The following is a 15,319-nucleotide window of genomic DNA, read 5'->3' on the forward strand; positions in this document are numbered from 1 at the left end:
TTCCGGGTCATGTGGCCAGCAGGACAAAGCTGCTTCTGACGAACCAGAGCAGTGCACGGAAACGCCGTTTACCTTCTACCTGAGAGTAAGCCTGCAAGGAAGCCAATTACAAAAAGGCATTTGCTTCTGCATTACTTCAGGCAGTGTCGGGAATGAAAAAGAGAAGAGGCAGGTTGCTGCTTGCCAGCATGTGCCACCGTTTTCTTGTTCCACTTCAATCCAGGCATGAGCCCATCCTTTAGGTGTAGCAGAGCACCCAGTGGCTTCAATTTGACGATGTGGCTGGGAGGATGCCTTGTGACTGGATGTCACTGAACAACAACTGGCACATTTCCATCTGCATAAGAGCCGCCCTGAGCATGTGATTTGGGGCCTTCCATGCTCAGTGGCCTTTATAACTACAGGGAAAGCCTATTGTAACATTTATGGAGGGAACTGCTCCGTAGAAAAGCTCTGGTGTGCACTGCCAACCTACTTGTTGGTTAGTGTGATGTGAAGCAACTGGGACAACTGCCAGCGGGCGACAGTCAAGTGTCTATTTCAAGAGAAAGATACTGACTGGGCTATGTATGCTGCTGTCTCCCTTCTCCTATTGACCACCTGCCTGCCCTCAGGATGGATGGTGAAGCAGAAGGCCCTGGATGACTACGTCAAGCAGCATGACCCTCACTACAGTTACACCCTCAAGAACAAGGAGGACAGGCCAGATGTCACCATCTATACCCTCAACATGACCTCTCTGAAGTGGCTGGATGGTGAGAGCAGAGGATGGCAGTTCTTTGCTTGCCCTTTTCATTTGAGGAGGATGGGAAAGAGCGGGGAGGAAGCCTAATGTGATGAGGAGGCTGCTAGATGGGTGTGATTGCTCTGTGGGAAGTAAGGAAACATGAGGAGCAGCAGCTACAGGCCTAGTCTCCCTGTGGCTGGCTAGAAAAGGGAGCATGGCCACTTCCTCAGCCTCTGGGGAAAACATACTTCTGAGGCAGAGATCAAGACATGGGTCCAAGCAGGACCCTTTAAAGTCATTAATTAGCACAAATTATTAAGGTTTGAATTAGAAAACTTTGTAAGGTGAAGGTCTGATAAAAGGGTGAAGTTGTCCTGTCTGAGAATGTAATGAAGAAGGAATGGTCTACCATCAACAGATCAACTGCAGGGCAACTGGGAGCTAACCTTAAATTAATGCAGAGGTCTGTCCTGGGTCATGCGACTTTCTTGGGTCAGCAGTATTCTCCTACCAAATTTCTCCATATCCCAGACACTTCCAAAATCTGCCCACAATGAATTGTTCACTTCAGAGCCCAATCCAACGTGAAATGTAACTTTTCAGATATTGCTGCATCCTGCTTGAGCATGAGGAACAAGATACATGCCCCAACCTCCAGTCATTCTAAATTTTCCTGACTGCTTTTATGATGACTCTTTTTTTTTACTTAGTGATTGTTCTTTTGGTGCAGATTCACATGTGAATCAGTACACTGTTCTTACTGTTATCTGCAGGAGTGGCTCAACATCCCTTTCCATTTCTCTTCCTTCCATGCTCCATTTTTTGAGCTATGATTGATGCGGTAGATGGGATTTGGAGTCTAACAGCATCCCTGCCCTAATTGATTTGGGGGGGGGGGCTGGTTACCTTCCTTTCATTTCATCTGTCCTGACTGTGTGTGTGTGTGTGTGTGTGTGTGTGTGTGTGTGTGTGTGTGTGTGATTTCTCTACTATTAGACAAATATCAGTTATGTTTCTGTGTATCCATTCAGATTCTGAAGTGGATGCAACAGTTTGGTGGCATGAACTGATCATTGTTGTCCCCACAAACCCCAAAATGACGAGCGCCTGTTTGCTGATGATTGGGAATGGAAGAAATGATGATGTCCCTCAACCCATGGACTTAAGCGTTGAAGAAGCCATTATGACAGCAAAATCTGCTGGGTTGTAAGTATCAGGAAGAATCCCTGAGAAATGATTATGACACCAACTCTGCTTTGTTAACACTGTTAAAGGAATTAGTATCCCTACTAGAATAGAGAACTGTGAAGCAGATGTTTAATGGTAATCTAAATCAATCCACTGTATTCAAGAAAGTTTCTTTATGCTTTTTTCTTGGGTTATCTGCCTCTCAGCTCCCCAGTACATATGTACAAATTATGACCAAGATGTTTCTTTAATTCTTTGTCACACATACTCAGATCAGGCATTCAAATCATTTAAGAAACTATAATGACCATGACCTACTGTTAATTAAAATGGCAGCAAAAGGAGAGGAAATTAATATCGGTTTGCTGTTCTCTGAACTGCTGTAATAGTGTGTGTGTGTGTGTGTGTGTGTGTGTGTGTGTGTGTGTGTGTGTGTGGATTTTAGCAAATTTTATGACTGGCCCCAAAGCCATCCAGAGCTGTAGGCTCTGGTTGCTTTGGCATCATTGTCTGTCAATCACAAAGCGTATTTGCTTGGGTTGATGTTATTTTCAAAGAAGCATGAAGCACTTTCACAGCCATTGCCGAACAGATACTAATGACTAATACTTCGCTTTGTCTCTGAAGTTGCACAGCTATTTTGAGGCAGATCCCAAACCAGCCAGTTACCTACCATGTAAGTGCTCTTCCCACACTCTCTTTCATACTCTTATGTGTGTCCACAGAATGAATTGATTGGGTGTAGGGATGTTCACATCTGACAGTTTTGATTTCTCTGTTTCTCATCCACACACACACACCCCCAATCAAATCTAAAGTTCAGTTCTCCACAATTACGCACCCGTCTATGGAATTTTTTTTAGCTGCTTGTGACGTTTCATCAGTATTTTAGTGCAATTTTCTCCGAATAAGCACATTGTGTGTGTGTAGTTTCCCCTAATGTACACATTTTTGCAAGCACTTTCCCCTAATATTATGCATTTTAGATGTTATTTTTTCCTAATACATCATTTACTTATTATTAGTCTCCTTCCACACACATATCTCTAGGCAATTTACAATAAACCAGGTAAAAAAACAAAAACAACACAATAAGCAGGAGATATATTTTACGCGGGACACGGGTTGCGCTGTGGTCTAAACCACAGAGCCTAGGGCTTGCCAATCAGAAGGTCGGCGGTTCGAATCCCCGTGACGGGGTGAGCTCCCATTGCTCAGTCCCAGCTCCTGCCAACCTACCAGTTCAAAAGCACGTCAAGTGCAAGTAGATAAATAGATACCGCTCCGGCAGGAAGGTAAACGGTGTTTCTGTGTGCTGCCCTGGTTTACCAGAAGCAGCTTAGTCATGCTGGCCACATGACCCAGAAGCTGTATGTCAGCTCCCTCGGCCAGTAAAGCGAGATGAGTGCTGTAACCCCAGAGTCGTCCGCGACTGCACCTAATGGTCAGGGGTCCCTTTACCTTTACCTATATTTTAAACATATGCACACAACAGTCCAAAATAGACACCCATAGCAAAAGACCCATTCATCCAACGGGGAAAAGCTGTTGGAACAAAAATGTCTCCAATAGTTTGTAAAAAGTGCAGATAGTGAGCTGTCCCTGTTCTGTGGAACAGAATTCCTGCTGGGATACAGCACACACACACACTCTTTGAACCTTCCACAAACAATGGAAAACATTTTTTTTGTTTAGATACACTTTTCCAGCTGGATGAAATAGTCTCTACCATAAATGGTTTATGTTCAATTGTTCTCAAATTTATCTCCAGGCTGTTCTTATTTGTATGGGTTTTTAAAGCAGCTAAATGTTTGTAAATTGCCTTGCTACATGCATTGAAGGATATGCAAAAATAAACAAATAGAATAGCACGTGCGCTTTTGTGTGTGCATTATTTTGTTGGCATATTGCATCGTGAAATTCAGAAGTGTGAAATCTGCGTGGACAGATTCATTTCGTGTTTCATTTTGCATATTGCTTCAGACAACACAAATGAGGGACGTTGACGCTAAAATGTGAGCCAATTTGAATTTCTCCCCCATCCCTCATTGGTATTGTTTTCCAAAGAAAACATTTGTATTTCACTTTTGATATATTGATCCTCATTCTGTCAAGCAGAATCGCTCAACCTGTAACAGAACTGAATGAACGCATTGCTGTGCTAGAGTAATAGATCGTGGCAGTTCTCATTCCACATGGTATGAGAACTAGGGCAGACCTATCATGTTGTTCTAGGGGACAAGATGGGATACTTCAACCAAAAACTTTGATCTGTTTTGTTTCTAGAAAATCTCTATGCAAAAATGCAAGAATGGCATTGAAGATTATGCCGTTTTTTGTTCATGGCGGAAGTTCATAATTGACAAGATGGCACAGCCAGATGTGCTGATTCAGTTCCCAATGGTCAAGGTAACTCTGGCTCCTTCCTTCTTTCTGGATTGGTGGACAGACACTGCCAACATTCAGGAACATGTTGCTGCTTGTTCCCAGCAATGTAGTAATGCTAGAAGAGTTATTTTAAAGGTTTCTTAAGCTTTAAGAAAAAGCTTAATAGCAGCATGGGATCATTCTTTAGAGGAATCGTGGGTGGGGGTTGGGAGGGAGGTTAGGAGCGGGGGAGAGTCCCCCTCGTGCTGCTCAGCTGAGTGGGAAACAGTTGAGAGTGGTGAAAAAAGGTGCTGGACTTCAGAATAAAGTTGATCTTTATTCTAAGGCCCCCCCCCCCATTTTTTCCTACTGCTTGACTTAGCCATGGGAAGATATACTGTCGACCATGTAAGATTAGGCAGTGGTCCAGAAGCAGCCTGGGAAGTGCAGGTTGTACAGTTCTGAAGAGGAAATAGGAAAAAGGGCATGTTTCATGGAGACTATGCATACAGACTAGAGAATCTACATATGCCCAGAAAATGTGCAAAATGAAGTCAAGATACCATACATACATTTTCAAAGGTCTGTTTGGGATTATGCATAATGTCCAGATAATATTCAAAATTTAGTTGAAGATATGAACATTCTGCAAAGCCTATTAGGGATTATGTATAATTGCCAGTGATATACAAAATTCACTTGATATATGCACATTTCCCTGGCTTTGCTGGAAAGTATGTATGATGATCACAAATTCTACACAATTCCCTCTTCATTGAAGGATTATGTGCATATTCTGCTTGAGACCTGACGAATGAGCACAGTGTTGCAAAGAACTAAACACAGAATATATCAGAGGGTGAAATTAATTCATTTTGTTTCTAGGAGGAGGATTTGTAAAAAATATCAGTGAGCTGATGAGTGCTGATTCTTAAACCAGCACACTGTGTGTACCATCAGCATTGCCCTTGCAGAATACAGTATAGGGTGTCCCTGTTAAAGCTCTGAAGACAAACCTTATTGTGATGGCACTAAGATTATGCCATTCTAACAATAGAGTATCCTCAGGCTCTTTGCAAGTATGTCTTTTGAATTCCAGAGGCTGTAATCCTTTTGTCTTCTGTTCAGGCCACTGTGCGAGCCATGGACACCATAACAGCATTCTTACAGAAAGAATCTGCTGGAAAGATGAACATTGCCAAGTTCATGTTGACAGGTGGTTCCAAGGTAGGTATGAAGGTCTGTGCTGCTTTGCTTTCCGTGTATGTAACACATTATCTGTGGTTTTTTTTTTTTTTTTTTTTTGTTCCCAGTGCACCTTCCCAACCTCATTCTTTTGTCTCTTTTTGGCAGCGTGGCTGGACTAGCTGGCTTGCGGCAGCCGTGGATGAAAGAGTTGTGTCCTTTGCTCCAATTGTATTTGATCTTTTGAATATCATTAAGGTGAGAATCCAGTTTCTTCACAGTAAAGTAAAGAAGAGTAGAGAACAACGAGACTGTACAAAGGGCAATGCGCTATGTGTGTGTAGTAACTCTCCATTCTATAGGATTTCAAGTACTTAAGCTTTGGCACTTGCTGTATGGAAAGTCTTAATGTGCACAGAGGACTCACTTCTGGCTGCTTTGCTTTAGAGCTGGCATCATCAATACCGAGCGTACTGTGGCTGGACATTTGCATGGCGGCACATACATGAACTGAAAATTACTCGGAGGTTGGACACTCCACGGTTCAAGATATTAACTTCGCATGTTGATCCACTTGGTGAGCACTTCTTACTGTATGTTCTCAGATTTCTCTGATAAATGATATGGTAGCAGAAGAAAGGATAGTTGTAGAAACGGAGGGAACGGGCAATTTTGGTGGCGCTATTATGCACGAAACAAGCATGGAAGAGCATGGTGTTATGCAGAGGAATAGGGAATGGCTTGATCAAATGAAGTCTTTTCCACTTTGGTGTAGATCCATTATTTTGTCTGGGGTGGGGCAGTGTGGGTGGAGCAAGTAAGCAATCAAGCTGGTCACTGATTAGACACTTTTGCATGCTGTCCTTCAGCAGCCTGCCTTGAGTAAGTGTTCACTCCCTTCTGTCTTCCCCCACTCCAAACTTCCAACTCCTTTTCTTCTTCCTCTCTCATTTCTTCACTCCCCCTTCCTCTGCCTCTCCATGTTTCTTCCTCTTTAAGCCAGTTACCGACTTTGTTAAGCTACAACAGCCAAGTGGTATACAAATTTTGTTAAATAAGTTTCTGTTGTGGCATGTCATTAATTATATATAACCTGCAGACTTCAGCTTTTGCTTGACTGATTCTGGAAATCAAACGAATATGAGAACTGCTGCAATTTCAGCACCTGTGTCCACTGGACAGAATTCTCCCACGTCCTTACATCCTGCCCCCTGAGTGTGTGCCGCTCTTTAGGGATTTGTGGTTCTTACTCCATTCTGCTTATTCTCTATTGCTTCTGTGCAGTCTTGCTATCCTTTTTATGATGATTTATGATAAAACAAGGTAGTAGCAACCTGAGAACCATATGTTGGTCATTTCTGTAACAGCTAATTTTTCCATCCCCAGCATATAACGAACGATACTTAAACAAGCCCAAGTATCTAATCATAGCAGCAGGAGATGAATTCTTCCCTCTCGACGATTCCCACTATTTCTTCAATGAGCTATCAGGAGCAAAATATTTCCGGTGGGTTCATGCTGCTGCTCTCATTTTTCCTTATACTATCAAACACCAGCCCATGTTCTGCAAAACTACAATAAGGTGACTCATTCCGAGCCAAGAAAATCTGGATTCAAATCTGCATCAGTTACGTGCATTTAAATGATAACGCCTTTTTTCACTTAATTCTGTAATGTGTTACTGTTGTGCAATAATTCTGCATAGTCTAATCAAGGACAATGGCAAGGAGCTGTGCAGGACACCAAAGCCTCACCCTGATAACTGGAAACTTTAGTAGCTCCTGTGGCTTTTGAGACTTTACCAGGCACACACCCCACACACTCCCAAGCATAGGACAGGATTCAACTAACAAACTTTACCAATGGAAGCCCACACAAGGACTTCCACTGGCACAACAAGGTTTCCCCCCATTTCTGCACCCCCTTCCAGTTGGCTGGGGGGTTCAGGAGAACTCCTGGAACACAGGAGAGGAGATAAACAAACTCTCTTTTTTGGAGGAAGGGCAGAAGTGACCCAGGTTGTTAGACAGTCAGTGGATGGTGTTATTAACCCACCTTTGTAATTAGAACGATAAACATGCAACCAGTGAACAAAATGCTAGTTTAGCCATCACTCCAATCGACACGGCAATGTTTCTGATGAGTGCCTGCCACTTAAATTATTATTTTTATTCACTATGTTTCCATATCCCTCTGTCAATTTGCTTGCCATCTTACTAATTGAAAAGGATTTTCTTTCTTTCTTTCTTTCTTTCTTTCTTTCTTTCTTTCTTTCTTTCTTTCTTTCTTTCAAAAAGCCTGCAAAGCAGTTCTGCCCTCTGATGAGTTGAAACCTGATCACACAAAGGACACCAACCAATGGGTTCTGTGCAAAGGCAGCTTTTGCTATGTGGTTCAAATTAATCTATACTGCCTTAAAAACGTTTACAATTGTATTTACCCTCAATAATTCCTGGCTTCCTTGCAAGTGGGAAGTATGTTTTGTCTCCTCCTGTCTGTTCTCTCCCTATATTCTAAATCACATTTTAGTGCATTTGATATAAACCTTTACTTAATATTCATGGAGACAGGTCTTTGGAACCAATTAAATATTGTTAGAAGAACAGCAATTTCACATTTGAGTTCTTTAATAACTTTTTGGTGGGTAAAATCTGGTGATTTTCTGTTTTTAATTTGTCAGTAGAGCCTAGAACAGGCATCCCCAAACTGCGGCCCTCCAGATGTTTTGGCCTACAACTCCCATGATCCCTAGCTAAGAGGACCAGTGGTCAGGGATTATGGGAACTGTAGTCCAAAACATCTGGAGGGCCGAAGTTTGGGGATGCCTGGCCTAGAACCTGGCTACATATCCCTCCTGCAAAATTCACAGAGGCTTTGAATTAGAATACTCCCCCCCCCCCGCCTGTATATTTTTCTATATGTGTATATTCCAAAGAAGAAAACCCCATAAAGAGTCAAATTTCTGTGATTAGAGGAAATATGTAATTGCTTTGTCTATTGCAAGGGAGCTATTATTTCAAAAACCTCTCTGTTGCCCTGCAGGGCCACCCCAAACAACGATCACTTGATGACACGGGACCCATCGATAAAAGTATCGATTGCAATGTCGGTTATAAGCTTTTTTCTTAGCACCATTTTGAATCTGAAAATGCCCCAAATTTCCTGGAAGAGAACCGAGGTGAGGACAACTCAGGTTGCATTACATACTGTGCAACATAAGTAATTCAGTCATGAGACTTGTTTTATTATTTACTTCAAGCCATGGGTACACATAACCTTTTAACTGATGAAAATCATAGTTTATCAAGGACACTCTCTTAAGCTCAAGCTTACTAGGAAATTATCAGTATTATTGGAAGCAGGAAGCCTTGACCAATGTTCCCATAAATGACAGGAACAATTATGACATTTGGCCATTTTCTGAGGGCACTTGGTTGGTTTTGAGCTTTACTGGTAAATATTAGAATATTATGACATTTCCTTCTGGCCTTTTAATGTTACATTCAGATACAGTAAATATTTAAATAGGCTCTATTAGTATATTTATATGAATATGCCCCTAGAGGCAAAGCACAAAGATAGGTTCTTAATTTCAATGAAACTGAAAGGTTCTTAATTTCAATGAAAGCTATAGGTTGATTTCACACAGACTGTTTCCTGACACGTTTCTATACTAGCCAGCTAATTAGGTGGCTGCTGTTGAAATGAGATCTTTAGGATCTACATAGGAAGAACCATTGCACAGTGGTATTTGCTTTGCATGCTGAAGGTCTTTGGTTTGATCCCTGATGTTTCCACATAGGCCTGGGAGAGAAACCTGCTTGTAATCACCCTCGACAGCTGTTGCCAATCAGTGTAGACCAGGGGTCCCCAAACTACGGCCCCCGGGCCGGATGCGGCCCAATCGGCCTTCCAATCCGGCCCGCGATGACCCCCGCCGCCCGCTGCCGCCGCCCGCTCTCACGGCGCGCGGCGCAGCGACGATCTAAAAAATCGGCCAAAAATCGCCGAAAATCCTTTGTGCGCATGCGTATGGGCCTCTCCCGACCCGGAAGAGGTCATTTCTGGTGCACTTCCGGGTCGGGGGAGGCCCATACGCATGCGCACAAGCGATTTTCGGCGATTTTTTTCCCGCCCTCCGGCCCGCTGCACGCGCACTCCCCTGCCCTCCGGCCCGCCGCACGGTAAGTCTGGGGACCCCTGGTGTAGACAATACTGAGCTAGATGGACCCAATGGTCTGCTGCCTTATACCGAGTCGGTATAAGGCAGCTTCCTATAGAAAACTTTCATGTAGCTGATAGAAGAAATGGGTGATAGCTTGAGGAACACTTGATATTTCTGTCCTATTCTCTCTTTTTCTAGACAAAAGCTGCAGGCGTTATCGAGCTCTACACAGATACGGAGCCTTCAGCAGTTAAATGTTTCTTTTCTAACACTTTAGACGCTGAAAGGTAGGATTTATTGTGTATGATTTATTAATACAGATATACAGAGTTGATATGAATATACAAAGAATGGGACAATCTGTTAATCTTGGTCGTCTCTTTCTTAAATTCAGTTCTCCACATTTCTGCTGCATTTTGCAAATTACTGTGTTGTTGTTTTTTTAAAAAAAACCTCATGAAAAATTGCCAGCATTTTTGTGTGCTTTTCTCTTAATCTCCACATTTCTGTATGTCATTTTGTCAAATATGCATATTTTTGCAAACAATTCCCCCTAGTGCTTTTTTTGTTTCTTATTTTCACTAACCCATGCATTTATATACACACTTCACCCTAGAATTTCTGTGCACATTACTTGGCTTGAGAGCCACATTACAAACTTTGTAGACAGGTGAATTTTGAAGGATGTCTGTGTTTTGGTTTCCACATTATTTTTGAAAGTGTGACAATGAAGGTTCGCTTTTAAATCTCTACAAAGAAGCCATTGGGGTGTTTCCTTCCCTTCCCGGGTTCTGTGGGCGGGTTTTTTGGGGGTGGGGGTGCTATGCGCAGGGGCGGGATGCACATTTTGGGAGTGGGGTGGGCAGCCATTATAGTTTTTTATACGTTGCCTGAAATCCTTTTATATGTTTTCAAACCTACAAACAAGGTTCATCGGGGAACTCTGTGGGTGGATTACTGGATATGCTCTAGAACTTTTGAAATCGGGTTGGTGGTATTAAAGAACCATTAGAATGGCTGAGTCATTTGAGTAGTAGACAAAGAGTATTTTTTATTTCCTTAAACATAACGATCCCTTTTGCTTCAGTAAGTGAACTATTGCCTTGGGAGTGGTAAGGTAAAGGGACCCCTGACCATTAGGTCCAGTCGTGACCGACTCTGGGGTTGCGGAGCTCATCTCAGGTTATTGGCTGAGGGAGCTGGTGTACAGCTCCCAGGTCATGTGGCCAGCATGACTAAGTCGCTTCTGGCAAACCAGAGCAGCACACAGAAACGTCGTTTACCTTCCCGCTGTAGCGGTACCTATTTATCTACTTGCACTTTGACGTGCTTTCAAACTGCAGGAGCCGGGACTGAGCAATGGGAGTTCACCCCGCCGCAGGGATTCAAACCGCCGACCTTCTCATTGGCAAGCCCTAGGCTCAGTGGTTTAACCCACAGTGCCACACGCGTCCCACTTGGCAGTGGTACTTGTCTCCAAAAAGTAGCTTCCTCAGCACTCACTGTGTCGCCTCCTTCCCTTCTCATTCTCAGGCGAGACTTCAGACTGTTGGTAGCTCCTGGTCCTTCAGGTGTTTCACAACCCATATCTTGGCTTCCCTGCAAGGTTGAGAAAGTGGTAAGAGGATTTGGGATTGGGGGTTTCTCCAAGCTTCGTAACACAGTTGAATGAATCAAATGCCCACCCCTATGCACACAAGCAGTTCTTCAAAAATAAATTATTTCCTTCAAAGATGGGATTTGTTGCCGACACATTGAATTAGCCCATTTACAGTCATACCTCATGATACGTCCGCTGCGGGTTGCGTCTTTTCAGGTTACGGACGCGCCAAACCCGGAAGTCCCGGAAGTGCAGAAGCACTAAATTGCGCTTGTGCAGAAGTGCCGCATTGCGTCACACTCATGCACAGATGCAGCGCTTCAGGATTGCAAACATGTTGCAAACAGACCTCCGGAACGGATCCCGTTTGCAACAAGAGTTACCACTGTATTTGCAAAGTTCTTTTTTAAAAATTACACAGATAGTGAGTGTACTCAGTTAGGATAGTGGTGTGGTGTGGTGTGTGTGTGTGTGTGACATGCACCTGCTGGTTACCATTTGTGATGGGCTGTACAGCAAAGTCCATTGCTGTTGCTTCCACCTTAAAGGAGCAGAAGCTCATATGTAACAATAAGGCCCACTCAGGTTCCTTTAAGGTGGAAGCAACAGCAATGGACTTTGCTGTACAGCCCATCACAAGAGTCAAACAACCAAATAAAATGGGATTCTTTCATTATATAAGTTACCAAAAACATCCATAGGATAGTTTCATTTCAAAGCTCAGCAGAGTGTATTTCCATCCATGTTGCCCCAGGAGGTGTGAGCTAAAGAGCATTATCTTTATGCTGCATTTCTAAAAAGACCCATGCTAGAAGGTAAGCCCCACTAATATGTTGGGGCTCATGAGTCTATAGCAGAGGTGGGGGACCTCTTTTGAAATGAGAGCTGCATTTCCTTCAGGACAAGCTTGTGGAGGCTGCATGCCAGTGATGGGCAATGTCAAAGGCAAAAGTGAACAGAGCAATCAATGTGAATTCTACCATTGTGCAGTAGCCTAGTTTCTTCACAGTCACACTTCTTTCTCTATCCTCCATCCAGGCAAGCAAGAAGTATTATCAGACTCCAAGGACACATTCCAGCCAGGTGGGAAAAGTTTAGGAGGGAGGAAAGCACAGCTGGTGAGGGTTGTGGTTTAGAACTGTGGGTGTCCTGGAGATTATCCCAAGGGCCAGATAGAGAGGGCTGGAGGGCTACCCTTGGCCCCTGGGCCTGAGGTTCCCCATCCGTGATTAATGGAATGTTTTATGGTCGCCTGGAAAGAAGTGGGATGTAACCCCATCCCATCCTGCCCCACTTTGAGCACAGTCGCCATAGCTGTTCCACCCTACCCTGTCCTTGGGAGACTGAAGCCAGGAACACTCTTCTCCAGATTCACACTAGTGAACATTTTAGAATTTCATAAGCTCAGGGTTTACAAGAGCGCCTGCTACCTGTTCATTTCTCAGTGGCTTCTGTCTGATCTCATTACAGAAAACGGGTGTTTATAAGGCAGAAGAGGAACAGCCACAATCAGGATGGAAGGCTTTCTTTATTGAGGTAAATATTCACTCCAGTCTAGTATTTGACTCCCCCACCCCCAGGAGAGAAAACTCTGGGTGCATTGAGCACCAAGACTGGTGGAGATTCATCCATATCAGCCTCCCTGGAAACAACAGGCACTTTTAGGAGGGTCATGTATTGGCATTGGCACTGAGATGCTAAGTCAGAAGAAATCAAGATAGGTTGTTGGACTACATTTCTCAGATCACACAATGGCTCTGGAGTGTCTACCCTATTCCAGTGTCAAATCTTCATCAACACCTAAAAATAAAGGCTAGAAGGTTTAAGTTTTCCATAAAACGTGTTTTGAGCAAATTATGGCTTGAATAAAGCACTCCTAAATCAGAGTGGTTGACGGGTAGGAACTATTAGCTGGAAATTGCTGTTCCATGTTGCAGTCCAGACATTAATTCATTGGATGCTGTAATCACGCCATGATATTTCTTAGGGCTATGTCAAGCAACCCCACCTGCTTCACTTCTGACTGCCCCCTATTCAGTTCGAATTGTGAGGCACAACAATTATTTTTTAGCTATCCCTGTGCTTTGAACTCCCAATGTAGGCTCCGTTCTATTAGATTTGCAAGGCGAGATATTGAGCAGAACTGCAATTTCTTTTCCAGGCCACCTTCCCAGGACCTGGGACCATTGATTTTGTGTTAAGTTCTGAGGTTCATATAATTCCAGACACTTTCCCATGTCTAGGCTGCTCCGGAAAGAAATGCAAGGGGAAGGTGGTATTACACTCACCAAGGACGCTATGGCTCCTGCTGCTGAAGTCATTCATGAGTGTAAACACGAGAGGCACTCAGAAAACCATGCAGAGGAGTCAGGGTGGGTTGGGCAGAGAAAAAATACTGCATAGCCATAGAGAATGCGCATGTTCAACTTCAACTAACATGAAATGGGAGAGGGATGTGGGGTTGTGGGGTAGGTAGGTGAAGATGTCAGTCAGGAACAGGAGCCCTAAAGGAGGAGTGTGGGAAATGGGTCTGGTGGGTGGGTGGGTGGGTGGGCATGAGACAGAGGGAGGGCCAGGTTATATAATATTATGAACAATTAATGAAGCAAAGGAAAGTGCCTTTGTATTCCTCAGATCTCAGGATCAAAAGAAAGAGAAGCGCTATGCTCTATAAGTCTTCACTGAAACTCTGTACAAGTATTTGAGCATTTGATGCACAATTCCTTAACCCGGATTTAAAATAGTTTAGCCTCATAGACTTTGATAGGATTAAAGAGCCTCTAATCCAAGTAATTACCGGTAGTTATAGCTGGATTGTAAATCCTCATGTAAAATGACTGAGTTCAAATTGCACGTGAGTTACAGATGGAAGCGGGTGTCTTCTTTGGCTAGCTATTATCCCTTCATTTTCGAGTCCCTTCTGCAAAATGAGGGTAACAATAAAGTGACTATATTTTGTGTGGCAGAAGTGAGCCCACGTGCTGTGGCTTTCATGGCCTGATCATTTCTAGCTGTTCTCTCCCTGTTAACAAATAAAGGTTGTTTCTGGCATTCTTACCATCTTGCACTGGGTGAGATTTTCTTTTGTTTTGAAGTGAACCGCCACTTGCTCCACTATCCTCCTATAGCTATTGTATGGGAAATGGGTGTCTGTTCTTAGGGTGTGTGGCAGGTTGGGTCATAAGCCGGTAATAACAAAAGGATTAATACCTACCACAGTACTATCAGTGTTGTGAATATACAGTATGCCATACAGTTGAACATACTAGTTTTGTTAGTAAAGTGGATCTACAGACTGCAACACTGCAACAGGCAGTTGCAGTGACTGAAGTACAAACCACCAGGGAGTTCTCTTGTAAAAGCCCATTAAAATGAAATAGGAGCCCCACTGCCTTCTGTTGCTGCTCTTAATCATGACAAAGGCATTTATGCAGCTCAGCTGCCCAGTGTGTTTGTGCTACACAGATTTCCAAGCAAAGAGACTGAAAGCTTATTTTGACTACATAATCTTAGAAGATGGTGTGGCTGTGAGAGGGACACAGCTGTGACTATCATGAAAGGACCCTGCACTTCTGAATTTGGCATTAAGCTACTGCCGCTACTCAAACTGCACGAGATGAGGCTTCAAAGGGGCAGCAGATGCGGGAGCATGTGAATTCCATGCTGGAATTCGTGGAGCAGCTGAAAGGCAATAATTCTGCAGCGCAGCCCTATTGCTGCACAGTCTTGCTGAATCATACAGGGCCCTGAGTGGTGCTACACAACGGAAGGAAATTGGCGTCATGACCCCTGAAACCCTCTAACACCACAAGGGCTTATAAGGCTCTGGAGTTCTCCACAAGTGGGTGGAGCCTGGAGGAACAAGTCGTTCGCTTAGTGCTATCCATGAGCCAGCTTCCAGGCTTGCTTTCCTTGTAGAATTCAGCATCAGACCTGAACAGGACAGGACTTTCTCCATCTCTCATAACTCTAGAACTCATGGATATTCAATGAAGCTGAATGTTGGAAGATTCAGGACAGATAACACCTTGCTACCCTGTTTCTCATATTTTAAGACATACCCATAAAATAAGTCATAGCAGGATTT

The 15,319-nt window shown here is 43.6% G+C and overlaps 1 protein-coding gene across 1 annotated transcript; it reads left to right on the forward strand.

Moving 5' to 3' along the window:
• The first annotated feature begins 565 nt into the window (after positions 1-565).
• On the forward strand, positions 566-14,982 carry LOC118076302 (autocrine proliferation repressor protein A-like). Its single transcript, XM_035098959.1, has 14 exons — positions 566-755; positions 1,759-1,933; positions 2,543-2,591; positions 4,202-4,324; positions 5,411-5,509; positions 5,636-5,725; positions 5,915-6,044; positions 6,854-6,974; positions 8,510-8,645; positions 9,831-9,919; positions 11,166-11,250; positions 12,703-12,768; positions 13,394-13,604; positions 14,822-14,982. Exons 1-14 carry the CDS (start codon positions 566-568, stop codon positions 14,980-14,982), a joined length of 1,725 nt encoding a protein of 574 aa, XP_034954850.1.
• Positions 14,983-15,319: the final 337 nt, after the last annotated feature.

The sequence above is a fragment of the Zootoca vivipara genome, chromosome 2 (genome assembly GCF_963506605.1).
Source record: "Zootoca vivipara chromosome 2, rZooViv1.1, whole genome shotgun sequence".
Lineage (NCBI taxonomy): Eukaryota > Metazoa > Chordata > Lepidosauria > Squamata > Lacertidae > Zootoca > Zootoca vivipara.